At 42.4% G+C, this 18,985-nt stretch overlaps 1 protein-coding gene across 2 annotated transcripts in view; it reads right to left on the bottom strand.

The window, feature by feature from the left end:
- NFX1 (nuclear transcription factor, X-box binding 1) overlaps positions 1-17,476 on the bottom strand; it is a 73,179-nt gene extending 55,703 nt beyond the window's left edge. The window contains exons 1-3 of one of the 2 annotated variants that reach the window (XM_019424162.2): positions 17,333-17,476; positions 11,528-12,529; positions 342-500 (exon numbers count right to left, since the gene is read on the bottom strand). In XM_019424162.2, the coding sequence (XP_019279707.1) occupies positions 342-500; positions 11,528-12,529; positions 17,333-17,357 (1,186 nt within the window). In that variant the 5' untranslated portion in view covers positions 17,358-17,476. The remainder of the gene's footprint in view (positions 1-341; positions 501-11,527; positions 12,530-17,332) is intronic. The other variant, XM_019424161.2, reaches the window with a different exon arrangement.
- Between the last annotated feature and the right edge of the window lie 1,509 nt (positions 17,477-18,985).

Genomic DNA, 18,985 nt, shown 5'->3' with positions numbered 1-18,985 from the left:
GGGCTTGAATTCATGACCCCAGGATCAAGAGTTGCATGCTCTACCGACTGAGCCGGCCAAGCACTCCTTAGCCATTTAAGATCTATAGCTTAATACTGGTCATCTGAAACATGTTCAAGGCAACATAGTAGATAAAATATTCAAGAGGAATTAAATAGCTAGGTTAAAGGGGCGCCTGGCTGGCTCAGTCAGTGGAGCATGTGACTCTTGATCGTGAGGCTGTAAGTTCGAGCCCCATATTGGATGTACTTAAAAATAAAACCTTAAAAAAAAAAAAGGCTAAGTTTTAAACCTGAATATATCAAATAAGTGAGAATATTCAGAAGAGAGAAATGACTGACCTGCTTGAGAGGCTGGAGACCTTGCCCATTTCTTTATGCAGTTCAAATGAAACACATGATAACAGCTCTGACAACTCCACACTGGCGCTGTGACGCGAACCAATTCACAGCACACCATACACTCATATTTTTCTGTAGTTAGCTGTTCAATTAGAGAACCTGTTTAAAAAACCAAACAAATTAATTCAAACATAGAAAAACATTCCTTACTTTAGTCAACCAAGGATGAGAAAGGGATTTGAGAGAAGAATCCAAACAGAGAGGTTTTAAGTATCTTGTCTGATTCTGAGTAAGGTGGTTGTTCAGTGTTTGGGGCCAAGAAAGAATAGGAATATAATGAGGGAGAAGACTTAGGAAGTAGACATTCAGGTGGGGATTCCCAAAACTGAGGAAACGTTCCCAAGAAACTGCTCAGGAACCGATGGAGTATCCAAATGCCCCTCATGACACAGTTTAAGAAGCCAATGCATTGCAGCACCTTACCTTGCCTCGTCTGAATCTGATCCAGATCCATGGATTCGGGCTAGGAAGGGGCTCATGAAGGTGCAGTGGTCAGCTGAAAGATACCTAAGCCTGCACAGGTTCCAAGAACCCAGGGTGGTAACATCTCTTCTAGCAGTTGCCATGAAAGTTTTCAGTTGATCTACTCAACAAAGGTATTATTGGTGTTTACCACAACCCTATGGTAGGGTTACTAGACTAAAGGAGACACAGAACTTGGCTTCAGAAGCCCAACATCTGCTGAGAGAGAGCAGTATCATGGAATCCTCCTACATGTTTTCCTTAATACCATCACCCACTTCCAGACTTTTCCTTAAACACGATCTCAGCAAAGCCTTTCTAGATCCCAAGTATAGTCAGGTGCTCTTGGAGAGGTGTGTGTGTGTGTGTGTGTGTGTGTGTGTGTGTGTGTGTGAAAGAGAGAGAGAGAGAGAGAGAGAGAGTGTGTGAGAGAGAGAGAGAGAAAGAGAGAGAGAATTTCCTTTTCAGTCCATATTTTTAGCATTTACTTCATAACACTATTTTATTTGTTATCGGGTCCAAATAGGTTATAAGAATAAAATAACTAACCTTGAATGCACCATGCCAAGTGCTGTGCTAAAGCACTTTATGCATAAAGTGCACAAGGAGGGGAGGGACAGAGGGAGAGAGAGAGAATCCCAAGCAGGTTCCATGCTCAGCGCAGAGCCCAACGTGGGGCTTAGTCCCACAACCCTGGGATCATGACCTGAGCTGAAACCAAGAGTCTGACACTCAACTGACTGAGCCACCAGGCACTCCACAAATTTGCATTTTAATCACTTCATAATTTTAGCCCTCCTCAGATTACTTTGTCCGATTTAACGTCAAAAGAAATATAGAACTGGGGCGCCTGGGTGGCTCAGTCGGTTAAGCGGCTGACTTCGGCTCAGGTCATGATCTCACGGTCCGTGGGTTCAAGCCCCGCGTCGGGCTCTGTGCTGAAAGTTCAGAGCCTGGAGCCTGTTTCGGATTCTGTGTCTCCCTCTCTCTGACCCTCCCCCATTCATGCTCTGTCTCTCTCTGTCTCAAAAATAAATAAATGTTAAAAAAAATTAAAAAAAAAAAAAAGAAAAAAAGAAATATAGAACATGGGGACTTTAAGGTCTGTGAGGCAAGGCCAGGGCCTTGCTCACTGTTGTATTTCCAGTGCCTGGCCTTTAGCAGGTGCTCAGTAAATATTTATTAAATGAATGGATGAAGAAATAAATGAGTATCACCTACTCTGTTCTACAACTTCTCTCCCTTAAAAGTTTCAGTAAAGTTTCTGGGATAGTTCTTTTGCTGTCAGGAAAGTCTGGAATAAAGATTTTATGTAGCTGATAAGGGAGAATCTACTTGCTTTAAATAACATATAAACATTAACATAAAACTTAATTATATTATAAAAACTGAGGAACCAGACTTAGATTCTTTCTTAAAAGCAGGAATACCCTATCCTGCATAGGTAACATCTGTGAATAACAAAGTTAATTATATTTTCTACCAGTTAGCACAGTATGTGTGGAAGATTCTTAAGGGTAAGTTAAGTAAGAGCTCATTAGAAAGTGAGATTACATTTGAGTCATCTATATACAAGAGCCTGACTGGGGCAGAGGAATAGTTTGTAAGAATTACATTGGAGATACATTTTGTAGAAAATGCCTATTGACTATTCCAGAGCAGAACTGAGAGAGAAGTAAAGGACACAGGGGTACCTGGATGGCTCAGTTGGTTAAGCATCCAACTTTTGATTTTGGCTCAGGTCAGTGCAGAAGCTGTTTGGGATTCTCTCCCTCTCTCTGCCCCTCCCCTGCTTGTGCTCTCTCTCTCAAAATAAACAAACAAACAAACAAAAAAAAGTAAAGGACACAAAAAAGTAAGTGAAGTTTGGAACATACACGAAAGCCCTATGAGAGACTATTGTTTTGATTTTTACCCTGAAGGTTGTCTTTTTATTTTACTGTTTCTCTTATTCATTAAGTTTATGGCTTGTTAATAAATAATTATTGTTTTATATGTGATGTTTCTAAATCTAGCCACAGTGAAATTGACCACTAGGATGCACACACATATAGTGGTGTGGGAACAACTGCCAACTTTGAGTAACCCACAAAGCTCTACCAAGCCCTTTCTAAAGGCTGTCTCTCTCATATCCCATGTTCAATCTGACAGTAAATCCTTCTGGCTCTACCTTCAAAATAGATCCAGAATCCAACCCCTTATTAGTATGGCCCAAAACACTATCCATTCACCTGGGATTATTAAAATGGCCTCCTAACTAGTCTCCCCTATTTCTGTCCTTGCTCTACTTGTCTATTCTCAACACAGCAGCCGGAGGGAGCCTGTTAAAATGCAAATTAGATGATGCCACTCATGCCCAGAACTTGCCAATGGTTCCTCCATCACATGCTTATAAAAGCCAAAGTCCTTACAACGGCCTTCATCACTTCTGGGTCCTTATGGCTATTCTTCCTTCCCTCTGAGAACACAATGGCTGCCTTCCTAGGCCCAGACTGGCAGGCATATTTCTGCCTGAGGATCTTTACAGTTTGTTGTTCCCTCTGCCTAGAATACTTTTCCCTAGACATCAACATAGCTCAGTCCCTTAGTGCCTTCAGGTGTTTACTCAAAATGTGATCTTCACAATGAGGCAGTCTCTGGCCATACTTTAAAAATTTGAAACCCACTTCCTCAACATTCCCTATCTATTTTCCATACTATTTATTTTTTCTCCACACCACTTGAACCTTATAGATCATATATTTTACTTATTTCACCTTACTTATGTCCTAACTCTGTACATAGAATGTACACTCCCTCAAGGGCTGAGGTTTTTACCTATAGAGCTGCCTGGGACATAGTGAGCACTCAATAATACTTGTATGAATGGGGGCGCCTGGGTGGCTCAGTTGGTTAAGCAACCGACTTCAGCTCAGGTCATGATCTCACGCTCCATGAGATCGAGCCCCGCTTCAGGCTATGCTGACAGCTCAGAGCCTGAAGCCTACTTCAGATTCTGTGTCTTGCCCTCTCTCTACCCCTCCCCTGCTCATGCTCCGTGTCTCTCTGTCTCTCAATAATAAATAAATGAAAAAAAAAAAACTTGTATGAGTGAATGAAAAGAAAAAAATATATAGCAAAAGGTTCCAGAAAGATCTAGAAACAGTATAATCCTTTCACTAACAATACTGCGGTTTTATCCAAACATGTTTAACATATGTAAAATATGGTAGTGTCCTAGAACAGCTCTGTGCTGATCAACTATTACATTTCAGGTCCAAGGCTTTTGTCTGCTGGATACCAGCCCTGGTCTGACCACTGGCTCTTTTTCAATCTAAACCCTCTCCCACTAGGGCTTCCCCATAATTTCTCAGCCATAACTGTGTCTACTCTATAATTCTACTTTGAGAGCATATCAGTAAAGATTATTTCCCATTGAAATAACTGGAAGAACAAAGAGACCTGATTGAAGTGTTAACTGACTACAAACTTTTCAGATGCACCAATAAATAACTTAAAAAAAAAAAAAGGTCTAAAACAATACTAATTTGAAAAATCCAAGAATACACTGTGATTACATAAAAATAATAATCATATATATATGGCATTTTAAAAAACAGATGCACAGTGAAAATATATAGGGGTAAAATAATATCTGGAATTTACTTTAAAATATATCTGCAAAAATAAAAAGGAACAGATAAAACAAATGAGAGGGGCACCTGTGTGGCTCAGTTGGTTGAGAGTCCAACTCTTGATCTCGGCTCAGGTCACGATCCCAGGGTCGTAGGATTGAGCCCCATACCTTGGCTCCACACTGATCATGGAGCTTGCTTGAGATATTCTCTCTCTCTCTCCCCCTCCCTCCACCCCTCTCCCCCACTCACCCCTCTCAAAAGAAAGAAAGAAAGAAAGAAAGAAAGAAAGAAAGAAAGAAAGAAAGAAAGAAAGAAAAGGAAAATAGAACAAAAGTTTAAAACTGATTAAACCTAGATCTTCAGACTAAAGGTGAGTTACCTACTAAAGCAACTTTATTAAGTTACCTCATTAAATGTGAGGCAGCTGTTTTTAAAACTCTCATACAATATAAGCATGGTCAACATGTTCAAGGTGGTTTTGCTGAGTCTGAAGCGTATGTCAGATACCATGTTTATTTATGTGAGTCTGAAGCTTGTGGCAGAGCTTAGGATCTGGAGGTAAGAGTTTAGAAGCCAGCACAGCACAGAGGCAGTGGTTGAGAGAGCAGTTGTCGTCTCCCAATGAGACATTATCAAGTAAGAACAGAGGGCTGAGACAAAGTCCTAGGAAATGCCAACATTTAAGAAAGAGGTGGAGGAAGAGAAACTTGAAGGACACACGCAGGAACAGCCAAGAACAAGGAGGACCAGAAGTGTGTGGTATCAAAAAAGTAACACTTCAACAAAGACTCCTTCACATCAAACTCAAACGGAAGCCAGGATAATGAGGACTGAAATACATCTGTCTGCTGGCTGTGGCAAATAGGAAGGCATTAATGACCCTACCAGTAGCTCTCTGAGTCAGTGGTGATGATGGCAGAGGACTGAGAAGTGAATCAAAACAGGGAAAAGGAAACAGGGTTGGTGACTCTTTTTTTTTTTTTTTAATTTTTTAAATGTTTTTATTTATTTCTGAGACAGAGAGAGACAGAGCATGAGCAGGGGAGGGGCAGAGAGAGGGGGAGACACAGAATCCAAAGCAGGCTCCAGGCTCTGAGCTGTCAGCACAGAGCCTGACATGGGGCTCCAACTCACGGAGTGTGAGATCGTGACCTGAGCTGAAGTCGGACGCTTAAACGACTGAGCCACCCAGGCGGCCCAGAGTGATTGATTAGACTGGAATGGAAGGAAAGGAAACACTACCAGGAGGCCACATGACGGGAGTTTTTCTTTTAGAGCATAGGACAGACTTAAGAAGAGCTTTAGGCTGAGAACTTGCAATAGCAGATGTGAAAGGCTGATGGAAGGAAATAAAGGAGAGTTCAAAATGAAAGAAAAGAATAGGCAGATTTCTCTGAGTTTGCCTAAAGGGAGCAAAAAGTTGAGAAAATTATGCCTGATGATCTCCCCTTTCTCTGAATAGGAGGCAAGGAGGTCCACTGAGACTGAGGTAGATGAATGGCAGGAAGATCTGAACAAGACTGGAAAAGATTTGGGAGTACTCTTAGATGAAAATGGGAAGGACAGCTGACCAAGGTCATATAAGGGGAAAATAGGCAGTATGGAAAGTCAACTGAAGTTGGAGAAATCACTAAACAAAAATATTTACTGAGAACCTACTATGTGCCAGGCATTGTTTAAACACTACGGATATACAGTGAACAAAACAGACAAAACTTTTCTGCTCTCAGAAAGTTATTATCTAGTAGGGGAATATGATAAACAATGAAAAAGAAGTGGCATCATCAAACAGTGGGAAGTGCTTTGGAGAAAAATAAACCAGTAAGGGATGGGGAATGCTAGTAGTGGGGGGAATATTATAGATCTAAACAGGATGATCAGGAAGACTTCCCTGAGAAGGTGAGAGAATCTTCCACAGCACCAAATCTGTACTACTGTATGATTTCCTGGAACAGCATCCTGTTATCCAGATGGAGCAGAAAAGGTAGACTGCAGCATCAATCCAGGGTGGGGATTCTGCCAAATGCCTTCTCAGAAGGATAATACTTCAAAAGTACAATAAGGCCCAGCCTGAAGAGGGAATAAAGAAGGATAGATGGCTGACAATACAGTTAGTGGGTGTAAGAGACTGAGAGAACCAGAAGGACAGGAGGTTATGGTCAGAAAGTAGTAGCGGGTGTAGAAGTATAATGAAGGCAAAGGTCACTGTGGTTGAGAAGATCAAAGAATATGAGGATGGTATAATCCATATGATCACTATAGTCACCCAGACAAACAGCAGGATTTATAGTAAATCAGTAGTTCTCCAATCAGAGTTACCAGGAGGCTTGTTAAAAAATAAGATTGCTGGGCCCTATTCCTAGAACTTCTGTTTGGTAAGTCTGAGGTGAGGCACAGGAATATGCTTTTCTAACAAGCTCCCTGGCGTTGCTGAGGACTGCTGCTCTGCAACACTTTGAGAACCATTGGGCAAGAGGAAAGATATAGGCTGGAGGCATTAATAAATGAGGGCTGGGGCTGGGAGATTTGGAGGCTAATACATGACAACAATAAAGAGACAGGAAGGTGATGTAGCCAAAAGGTGATATAGCATTAAGTTCAAAGGAGCAGGGATTTTGATACAAAGGTAGAAAAATAATGGTTCACAAATGACACTGAGGGAGGAGCACACTCCTCTCATCTTCCAGAAACTAAGGCAAGTGGGATAAGGAAATACAGCAGGCACTGAAAGGCCGTAAGGAAACGTGGTGAACTTACAGAAGGCCACAGATTAATTAGGAGCCGGAGGAGAAACTTAGTAAGGATACAGGGGATCTTGCTACCACAGAATGAGGGCTACAGACAGCCTGGAAGAATAGAAGCAGTGCTAGTTTCTCTCAGTACAGAATGCGAGTTAGCAAAGACCACTTGCAAGCAGCCATAGAGACTTTAATCCTTTCTTTCCATTCCAATCAAGTTTTTATATCCACCACTCCACCAAAACTGCTCTTATCAAGACCAATAACTCTCAGTGCCAAATCCACCAGTCAATATGCAGTTGTCATCTTTCTGGACCCATCAGTAGCATTTGGCACAACTGATCACTCCCTCCTTGAATTTCATTTTTAGTTTGGCATTTAAAACATGGTTCACTTCCTAGTTCAATTGGCTACTTATTCTCTGTCTCCTTTGCTGGGTCCTTACCTTCCAACCTTTAAACACTGAGTTACAGGAAGGCTCCATCCTCAAACTTTTCTTCTCTAACTACACTCACATTTTAGGTGACCTCCTTTAGTCTGTTAGAGGACTCCATGCTGAAAGTTCCCAAGTTTACATCTCCAGTCCAGATCTCTGCTCGAATTCTTAACTCCCTACTTAACCAAATTATCTATCTTTCCTGAACGAGGAGTGGACAAAACATATCCAAACTTTTCCAACAAGAAAGACCAAGAAAACTTTTCCAACAAGAAGACTAAGACTAAAAGGAGACTAAGGAGACATAATGACTAAATGCAATGTGGTATCCTGGACTGGATCCTGGAACAAAATAAGGATGTTAGTGGAAAAAAATGGTGAAATCCAAATAAAGTCTACAGTTTAGTTTATACTACTGTACCAGTGTTAATTTCCTAGTTTTGACAAAGGACCAGAGTTGGTTATGTAAGATATTAACATTAGACAAAGCTGTGAAAGATATATGGGTATTCCCTGTACTATTTTGCAACTTTTCTATAAATCTAAAATTATCTCAAACTAAAAAGTTTTGAAAACAAACAACACCCTTTCCTCTCCCAGGCTCATACTCCAGTACATGCCAACTCTATTCGTTTTTTGTTTTTTGTTTTTTTTAAGATTTTATTTTTAAGTAATCTCTATACCAAAGGTGGGGCTAAAGCCTACAACCCAGAGATCAAGAGTGACTTACTCCACTGAATGAGCCAGTCAGGTGCCCTGGCAATTCTATTCTTTTATGTGATTCAGACACAAAAGTGTTGGCTTCATCTTTGACTCCTCTCATTCTCCTGGAGCAAACATCTAGTCTCTCTGCAAATCCTGTCAGTTTTATCTTCCAAATACATCCAAAGTCTAACACTCTTACCTTTACCAACACTACCACCCTAGTCCAAGTCTCCATCATCAACTACGTCAATTGCTCCAACAACTCCTAACTTATCCCCTTGCTTCCTTACAGACAATTCTCCACACAGCTGCTAGGAAGATCATGTCATCCCTTTTCCCAAAACCTTCCAGCTGCTTCTGATCTTCTTAATCAGAACCACATCCAAGGGCCTCACATGATCCAGCCCCTGTGATTTCTCTGACCTCCTCTGCTGCCTGCTTCTCTGTTGTTCACACCCTAATCTAAACTTGCTTCCTCTGCTGGGTACACTTTTCAGAAAGCCACATGGTATACTTGTCTCATCAAACAGACCAACATATCTAAACTAGCGCCCCCCCCCCTTACTCTGTCCTCTTAAACTGCTTTATATTTCTTTTTTAGCACTTACCCACAACCGACATACTAAATATTGGTTTAAGTGCTCTCTGCCTGCCTTCCCTACCAGAATGTAAATCTCACTAGTAGTGTATTCCCAGTACCTAGAACAGTGCTTGGTACATAGTATTTATTCTATAAATATGAATAAAGTTCTCAAGAATATGTGGGGATGTGAGGCCAAGAGAGATTTGTTAGGCAAAACGCTAAGATGGCCTCTAAGATTCCCACATGCATACAGGTGTGCATGCCCTATATAATCTCCTCCCCTTGAGTCTCAGTGGGCCTGATATAATCAGGTGAACACTTTAAAAAGAGTCTAGGGATCAGAGAAAGAAGTCAGAGAGATCTGAAGAATCTCTAGCAGATGTTTTCCTATAGACCTCGAAGAAGATAAGTGCCATGTTGTGTAGAGGGCAATGTGGTAGGGAATTGCAGGTGACCTCTAAGAGCTGAGAGTGACCCTCAGCCAATAGTCAGCGAGAATAGGGGACCTCACCCTACAACCATAAAGAACTAAATCCTACCAAACCAGTGAGCATGAAAAACCCCATGCCTCAGATGAGGTTTCTCCCTGGCCAAATTTTAGACCTGTGAGGCTCTGAGTAGAGAACTAGGCTAACAGATACACAAACTCCCGACCCAAAGAAACTGTGACATAATAAATTTGTGTTATCTCAAACCACTACATTTTTGTGATAATTTGTTATGAAGCAAAAGGAAACTATTAACCAGCCTTAAGAATTCAAAGACAACTCTAGTATAATGCTACCTTTGTTCATAACACAAGTTGAGGTCCCAAGAGGAAGGACTGCCTAGGGGAGCAAAAGAGAACTAGAAGTACTATAAGCCAGGGTAAAAACAGTCCTGGGTAGGTGGTGACTTCATGTGTTGGGCTGGGCTACGTACATTAAACTGGAGGGAGACCAGATGGTAAAGGTCCACAAGGACAGCTACAAGAACGAAACTGTTTAGCCTGTACGAAATACATACACACTCAAGGCAAAATGAGAGGTGTCTTCAAATACTGCAAAAAAGCTGATTTGCAATGAGGAGGTGGGAAACTGGTGAGAGAGACTAGTTGCTGTGTTGCTTCAGAGGACAGAACCTGAACCAGGGGATAGAGTATTTACTGGAAAGAAGTTTTTAGTTCAAAATAAAGAAGAACCTTCCAACAGAGTGGAATACCTATTATGTTCTAAGAGCTATGTTAAGCAATAGGGATATAAAAAACAGTCTTTGCTTTCAGGAAGCTTACAGATTAGTGGTGAGCATCGACATATAAACAATGATGGCTTCCAGTGCTAACTGCTATAACGGAAACGTGTATGTTTAAGGGGAAGACATCATAGGGCTATTGAAGATTAATGCCATCTGTGGAAGTAAGAAAGGTTTCCTGGACATGTGGCTAAACTAGCTATTAAAAAATGAGTAAGAGGAGTGCTGGGTGGCTTAGTCAGTTGAGCATCCGACTCTTGATTTCAGCTCAGGTCATGATCCCAGGGTCGTGGGATCAAGCACTGTGTCAGGCTTTGCACTGAGCATGAAGCCTGCTTGGGAGTCTCTCTTCCCCTCCTTTTGCACCCCCCTCCCTAATGTGTGCACTCTCTCACTCTCAAAAAAATAAATATTTTTTAAAAGAGCAATTTAAAAAGAGTAAGGATTCATTAGTGAATCAAATGGCAGACATTCTAGAAGAAGAGAGCCATATATACAACAGCAGGGAAAGATGAAACAACATAGAGTACAGAGAATACAATGTGGTGGGGGGGGCTGATGCAGCATAAGGTGGGGTGGCTGGGTAAGGAAGAAGCCAGAATCTGCATGTGGTGAAAACAAGTGAACAGAAATAAACAGGGGAGTGACACAGTTCAACATGTATTTTAGAAAGATCATTCTCTGATGCTGGTGTAAGAGATGGACTGAAAGAGAGAAAATGAAGATGGCAAGAATGGTTAGGACATTTTGCAGATGAGCAGACAAGAGACGATGCAGGCTGGAATAAGGAAAGGCAGTGGAGATGTTACCATCCCTTACCTGTGCTTTTATATTAAAAAAAAAAATCTTGTAACCAAACATCTATAAGACCCACATCTGCATTTTAAAAATCCCTTACTAGAATTCTTTGTTGAGAAAAAAAGTTCTGTATTTGTATTTGCTTATAATATAGAAAAACTAAGTAAGTGGTTACTTACTGGGGAGGGGAGCAAGTGGTGGTAAGACCCAGGCAGGCAGATGATGAACAAAGATAGAAACAGATGTTTCATTTCATACCTTTTTTTTTTTTTAAGTTTATTTTGAGAGTGTGGGGGACAGGGGCAGAGAGAGAGATGGGGGTAGAGAGAGAATCCCAAACAGGCTCTGCACTGTTAGTTTGGAGTCCAACGCAAGGCTCAAACTCACAAACCGAGATCATGACCTGAGCCGAAATCAAGAGTCAGACACTTTGACTGAGCTACCCAGGCATCCCTCACTGTATACCTTTTAATATTTTCTAGCTCCTAAATTGTATGAATTTATTATCTATCAAAACAAAACAAGACAAAACATTTCCACTATCTAGGTAGATTTACCTGTGTGCGTTTCCACATTCTTTAGCAAGTGGTTCTGTTTGCCTCGGGGGAAAGATGCTACTTGAGGATCCTGCCTCCTTACAGCGCATTTCTCTGGGTCAATCCTTCTGGAAGACTTGTTGACAACTGCCAAATTCCCATCGTCACAGGCAGATTTTGCTGGCCTTTCATTAAGATTATCCTTTGGAATGGGTGCCATGTTGTTTCTGGGTCCGGCATTTGTATGTCGTTGGCCCTCTTGTTTTAGTGGATTCCTACCTGGTCGTGGCCTAGCCCCCTCCACTTCCCAGGGAGGCCTTTTCTGTGGGTATCTTCTTTGCTCACTGCGTCTGGCCCCATACCCATCCAATACTCCTTTCCTGAAGGATGTGTCCAAAGAGTCAGAGTGGATAACCCCCACAGGTTTGGTATTTTCAGGTCCAGCATCCTCAGATTTTGTAGTCATTCTGTTACCCCACTCACATTTGAGTTTTCCCTTGACTTTTGGTCCTCTACCATAGCTGTATATAAATTGGGCTGCTTTTTTGGGTTTTGCTCCTCTGGGATCTGCACCGACAATTTCCTTCTCACTCTCAGAAGGGCTGTGCTCTCTGGGGTTTGTCCCACTCTCTGGCCTGGCCACATTTTCTAAGCTAGCTGCATCTGAGGACTGGTCAGTGAGATTCTGTACTTTCTTGACCTTGATATGTTGCTTTTCACTCCTCAATTTCTGCCAAGGTTGATTCTGAAGGCCATGGCTCTTGAGTAATTTGTTAGAAGTAGAGGACTGGAAAGAAGTTTGTTGACTCTTAGGTTTGCTTCCCAAAAGATAACTGTGCTGATGAATACCAGAGATGTCATCATAAGAGACTTGCCTGGAAAGGTGACAAGGAGGTGGTGAACTGTAATTTCTTCTACCAATCCTATTAGAATCTAGTCTCCTTTGACTCCCACAATTTAGACCAGAATTTTTTCTCTCCTGAGGAATGAACTCAGCAGCATCCGTATTGAATTTAAAAGTACCTAGGACATAAAAAAATAGACACGCCAGTAAAGAAATTAATTGTCACCCATGAAACCCAGAAGTCCCTAGGCCATATCTAAAAGTTATTTTCCTAAGGACTATATAAAACAGGCCCTTATTAAGGCCTACTTTTCCTGTGACTGTGATAGGTTCAAGGTGCTTGTGGAAGACTGACCATTCCATGACCAGTAGCTTCACCAATAGCCACTGTTAAGAATTGCTAAGTAAACGGGGCACGTGGGTGGCTCAGTCAGTTAAGCCTCTGACTTTGGCTCAGGTCATGATCTCGCGGTTCGTGGGTTTGAGCCCCAAGTTGGGCTCTGTGCTGACAGCCTGGAGCCTGCTTCGGATTCTGTGTCTCCCTCTCTCTCTGCCCCTTCCCTGCTCATGCTCTCTTTCTCTCTCAAAAAATAAGTAAACATTAAAAAAAAAAAAAAAAAAAAGAACTGCTAAGTAAAACCGCTCATCTGAGTGATCAGGCATTCTTATTATTATTTTTTTTTTGAGAGAGAGGGAAAGAGCAAGAGCAAGAGAGAGAGAGAGCAGGAACAAGCAGGGGAGAGGCAGAGGGAGAGAGAGAATCTTAAGCAGATCCCACAGACATGGGGTTCGATCTCACAACTGTGAGATCATGACTGAAATCAAAAGTCAGATGCTTAACTGAATGAGCCACCCAGGCATCCCTAGTATTATTATTTTTATTGTTATTATTATTATTTTTAATGTAAGTTCTCTGCTTTATGTGGAGCTTGAACTCACAACCCCAAGATCAAGAGTTGCATGCTGAGCCAACTGAGCCAGTCAGGTACCCTGATAGGCATGATTTATACCTGCATTTGTTTTATAAAAAATTTCAGGTCAGCATACAGTTCAGGGGTGAGAATCAAACAGCAGGTTCCATGTGGTCTTTCAAAACTCTAAGACAGCATTGATTAATATCAAGCAAACAGGCTTTGGAGTCAGCCAAAATCAGTTTGAAGTATGGTCCTCCAGATGATGGTATGAGCTTAGGGATACTGCTTTTAGCCTTCATTTCCTCACCCATGACGAAAGATGACAATACTATTTCAAAGAGTAATTGTGAAATTTAATCAAAATTTCATATTGATAGTACTTAACACAGTGAGTACATTAGTTCCCATCTGTTCCCTCCAGGAATGTATTTTAGGTTTTCCATACATAACCTTTATGATATGGTCCAGAATCTGAGTCTCAAAAATTAAGCATATGCCTCTTCAACCCACTCATTTTTTTCCCTCAAGATGCTTCTTTGTCCCTGAAGCCCAAAGACTAAATGATTTGCCTAAAGATACAAAACTAGTTAGTAGAAAAGCCAGAATGAGGGGCGCCTGGGTGGCTTAGTTGGTTGAGCATCCAACATCAGCTCAGGTCATGATCTCACGGTTTGTGGATTTGAGCCCAGCATTGGGCTCTGTGCTGACTGCTCAGAGCCTGGAGCCTGCTTCATATTCTGTGTCTCCCTCTCTCTCTGCCCCTCCCCTGCTCACACTCTGTCTCTCTCTCAAAAATAAACATTAAAAAAAATTAAAAAGCCAGAATGATGTATAGCTTATAGATCATACAGCTGACCCTTGAACAACACAGCTTTGAACTACAGAAGTCCACTTATACATGAATTGTTTACAGTACAGTACTGTAGATGTATTTTCTCTTCCTCATTTTTTTCATAACATTTTCTTTACTTTATTGCAAGAGTATGTAAGTATATAATATATATAATACATATATCATGTAAAATCTGTGTTAATCAAATGTTTATGTCATTGGTGAGGTTTCTGGTCAACAGTAGGCTGATAGTAGTTAAGTTTCCGGGGAGTCATAAGTTATATGTGGATTTTCCACTGCGCAGGGGGGTTGCCATCCCTAACCCCCACATAGTTCAAGAGTCAACTGTACTATGAATCAACAAAGCCTGGAAGACATGGGTTTATGTACTTGCCCATCACTTATGTCTGTATGCAAGTAACTTAATCCTAATTTTTTTTATAAGGAATGGAGACACTAATAATCCCTACATCCAAGAGTTGCTATGAAGAATAAAGCAAGTTAGTAACATACATACAGTGATTAAAATAGTGCTTTATTGTTGCTGTTAGGGCTACCGACTATCTAAAATACACAGACCTTGGGGCGCCTGGGTGGCTCAGTCGGTTGAGCGGCCGACTTCGGCTCAGGTCATGATCTCACGGTCCGTGAGTTCAAGCCCCGCGTCAGGCTCTGTGCTGACAACTCAGAGCCTGGAGCCTGTTTTGGATTCTGTGTCTCCCTCTCTCTGACCCTCCCCCGTTCATGCTCTGTCTCTCTCTGCCTCAAAAATAAATAAACGTTAAAAAAAAAAATTAAAAAAAAAACAACACAGACCTGACCACAAATGGGTACAGTACTGAGCCTGTGGGTTTCAGGTTTAATAATAAACCCTAACATTTATTAGGTAATTAACATGCGCCAGGCACTATTCTAAGCACTTTGTATCTGTTGACTCATTTAATTCTTACATTTCTGACGAGAAAACTGAGACTGAAAAAGTTACTTGTCAAAGACCACAGATGTGTTCCAAAGCAGACTCAAGATTCCACCCCTGGCTATATGGCCCTAGAGACCACACTCTTACACTACACTGTCAGAGTTTGGGCAGTGGATACCATAGAATCACATACTCAAGAACTGAATGAGATCATAAAGGTCATAGCGTAACCTTTCACTCAATCCAGGATTTGTCCTGATGGCTTTCACACAGGCAATTCTGGGGGTGGGGTGGAAGGCCTTACAAAACAAAAAGGGGATTAGACAAATTCATAAGGTGGTGAAGGAGATGTTTCACAAACATAAGAGAAAACATAAAGGTAAGAATGGGAAGATTAGACCAAATGGGTGTTGTATAGTCCTCTCCTTCTTGAAGAAACAAAGTGGGAGAGGGGCAAAAGAAGCCAGTAAAGTTGTGCAGAATAGCTTGGTAAAGGATGGGAGGAAGGTGTTCCATGTTAAGCTGTAAGGAGTTGATGCAACTACAGAGTCTAGATAGGGCAGCACCTATTCATATACAGAATGTGTTCCATTAGACATGAGGTAGTAGGTAATGTCCTCAGAGAGACCCTTAAGAGACAGGAGGAAGGGGAAAAGGGCACATGAATCAGTAAACTGCACCCAAGACACAAAGAACTGAGACACTACCCCTTTTTTTTCTTAGTATTTTAAGTAGCTAGAAGTTACTTGGTAAAGAGGATACAAGTGGTACCCTACATTCAAGATAACATAGCAGAATAGTTAAGTGTCCAGCAGATGAGTGGAGAAGAGTAAGGGGAAATCCAATAGATTATGAAGTCCAGAAACAAAACAGACATTGGAGAGTCTGCCCATGGCAGAAATATATCCCTGAACTGCTCTGCTATTTGAGGACAGAAGTGGGCAAGAGAACTAAACACTGAGTGGAGATGGGGGTGTGGGCTAGAGATGATGCTAAAATAAGAACATGGGATAGTTCTTTGGACTAGGGGGCTTTGCCACAGTAGATGGGGAGGAGGTTGTAACCTGGGGCACAATACAGGAGGCCAAAACTGTAACTCACAACAAATCCCACCCATTCTGGCCTCAAACACTGACAGGTGTAGAAATGGGCCAGAAGTGAGCCTGAGGATGGGAAGATCAATGGATTCAGTTGAGGATTTGGGGGGAAAAAAACGTGTGGGAGAATGACAAAACACCAGCCTAAGAAGGTTCCTATCCCCTAAGATGACTCAATACCTAAATCAGGACTAGGGTTTGGAAAACACAAATTTTTTTTTTTTTTTTTTTTACCGAGACCCACAGTAACAAGTACATTTTACCTGCCACCCAGTACACAAATACATATATATTCTTCCTAGTGCCCCAACATTGGTTAAGTGGCAGTGACTCACTCAAATCAGCGAGTCTTGAACTAAGACTACAAACCACATGCTGCAAATTGCTGTCCTGTTTTTCATTAAGAGTGGGTCCTGAAATCAAACCATTGTAGTGGGTGTGACAGGTATTTTTTTCAAATGAAACAGAAAATAGAGCGTACTGCAGACAGCAAGGAAAAACATTACTTTCTGAAACTTTTGGTTCGCTTTTGTATTTACACGTGTGCACTGAGTCGCGATGTAAAGTTTGGACAACAAAGACCTAAAGTACACCTTGAAGGAAATGGAAATGGATGTTACATTTACAGCCAAATGAGGGTGTTTTACACACAGAGCTAACTCCAGGAGAAGCGAGCTAACAATTACGGAACAGGTACAGTACAGGGCGGGAGCCTTCACAGGAATTAACATATTCACTCCCAACTGATAGATGAGGAAACGGAGACTCAGTCACATTGCGAGTCTGTAGCAGTCTGAGATTGGAAACCACTGATGTCCGGGTCGAGCCCGCTCCGCTGCCCCAGGAAGCGCCAACCCGCTACGCATGGAGAGCCCGCCATCGTCACTGGCGGTGACTGGGCCGCCGCCCGCCTTCTGGAGATCAGGGCGGCCTCTGCCCCAGTAGGGCCGGGCTGAAGGCGGGACGCCCACATCGATTCGCTTGGCGCTGGGACAAACCCGCTCTCCCTGGAGACCCAGCTGCGGGGACTTCACAGACCAGTGGTGAACGGGCGAGGTCTCGATACCCACGACGCGCGTGGCTTGGCCCTTCCGAGCCACTATCCCCAGCCCTAGTACGCGCCACTCTCGCGATATGAATGGCCGGGCCCCTAGGACTCGTCACTGACCCAATTTCCGCTCCCTGAGAGGGGCCCAGTCCCGCGCGGGCCGGGACAGTACCTGAGACAGGAGGCGCCTCCGCCATCCCGTGCCGCAACACCTAAAGCGAGCCCTGCAACCTAGAGAGGGCTGTCACCCGGTCACGTGCCCTCGACTTCCGGCGCCGCAAGACTAGTCGCCTCTGCGCGCGCGGTGGACAGCCACGGAGGTTGCGCTGCCTGAGTGAACTGTGCGGTACGTCGGTGACGTCAGACACAAGCGCCAGGCGCCGGCCTACAGTCCTGGCTGTAGGTAGTAAAGCTCGCGCCGGGTGTGGGAGCGTGCAGGAATTTGCGTAGTCATTGTTTTTCTTTTTGAGATTCGCGGTGCTCTCTTGCTACCATGCTCTGTTGCCCTGGCACCCAACCAACTTCACATGGCCTGCTGGAGTCAACTCAAACGTCACCTTCTTACCTAGAGTAGTTCAGGTTTGAAGTTAAAAAACAAAACCCTGCTAAGTAGTCGCAAGGGAATGTGGGGGAAAATAACGTGCAAAACAAACGATAACAAGGCTAATATACAGAGAACTCTTACAAAGAAGTTAGATAACTTCTAAGCCAAAAAGCGATATAAAAACCATGTGTTAGAAATGGTTAAGGACTTGAACCGGCAGATGACAATAAAACAAATACAGATGGATACTGAACATAAAGGGGAAAGTATGGAGGCGCTGATAATTTGTAAAGTAACAGCATTAAAAAATTTTTTTTTAATGTTTATTTTTGAGAGACAGACAGGGAGGGGCAGAGAGAGAGACAGACAGAATCTGAAGCAGGCTTCAGGCTCTGAGCTATCAGCACAGAGCCAGTTGCGGGGCTCAAAACTCATGACCTGAGCCTAAGTTGGATGCTCGGATGCTCAACGGACTGAGACACTCAGGGGGTCCGAAAGTAACAGAATTTTAAATGAGCGTGTGGAGTTTGTTTTGTTGTTGCATTACTAAATAGAACATAACATTTAAGTGTGAAGCAGCTGCATTTGTAAAGAAAACATGAAATAGATTAATTCACATGTGGGTTTTTCTGTTTGCTTTTTTACACTTGATCTTAGCCAAAAGACAAGAAACGATTTTTAAATTTTATTTTAGAGAGAGAGTGTGCTAGTGGGGGAGAGAAACAGAGGGAGAGAGAGGATCTTACCAGCATGGAGCTGACCCGGGGCTGGATCCCATGACCCTGGAATCATGACCTGAGCTGAAATCAAGAGTGGGACCCTAAACCCACTGAGCTACCCAGGAGCCTTTCATGTGTTTTAATGCGTCCTCTCTTAGGCATTGCTTTAAGTGCTGGAAGTAAATGGTGAAAAAGACGAACATGGTCCCCACCCTCATGAAGTGCATTATCTAGTAGAGGAAATTAAAAACTAAATAATTTATAAATTAATAACTTGTAGAATAATTTCAAATTATGTTAGCATTGTGAAAGAAATAGGCAGGGTAACAGTGATAGAGACTTAATGGGATCTGCTCCAGAAAAGGTGGCCAGGATCTTTGAGGAGAAAGAAAGATGAGAAGGAGCTAGCTAGCTACAAGAGGATTCAGAGAGAAGGAATAGTATGTGCAGAGGGTATGAAAAAGGAAAGACCCTGAAGTGTTCAAGATGTTGAAGTATCTGCTGGAGAATAGTAAGCAAGAAGAGTGGCACAGTATGAAATTGAAGAGTTAGGTAATGAGAT

This window comes from Panthera pardus, unplaced genomic scaffold (assembly GCF_024362965.1).
Source record: "Panthera pardus isolate Hobbes unplaced genomic scaffold, ASM2436296v1 HiC_scaffold_20, whole genome shotgun sequence".
Classification (NCBI taxonomy): Eukaryota; Metazoa; Chordata; class Mammalia; order Carnivora; family Felidae; genus Panthera; species Panthera pardus.
Note: the sequence above shows the minus strand (reverse complement) of the source record. Positions and strands in the feature narration are given on the sequence as shown.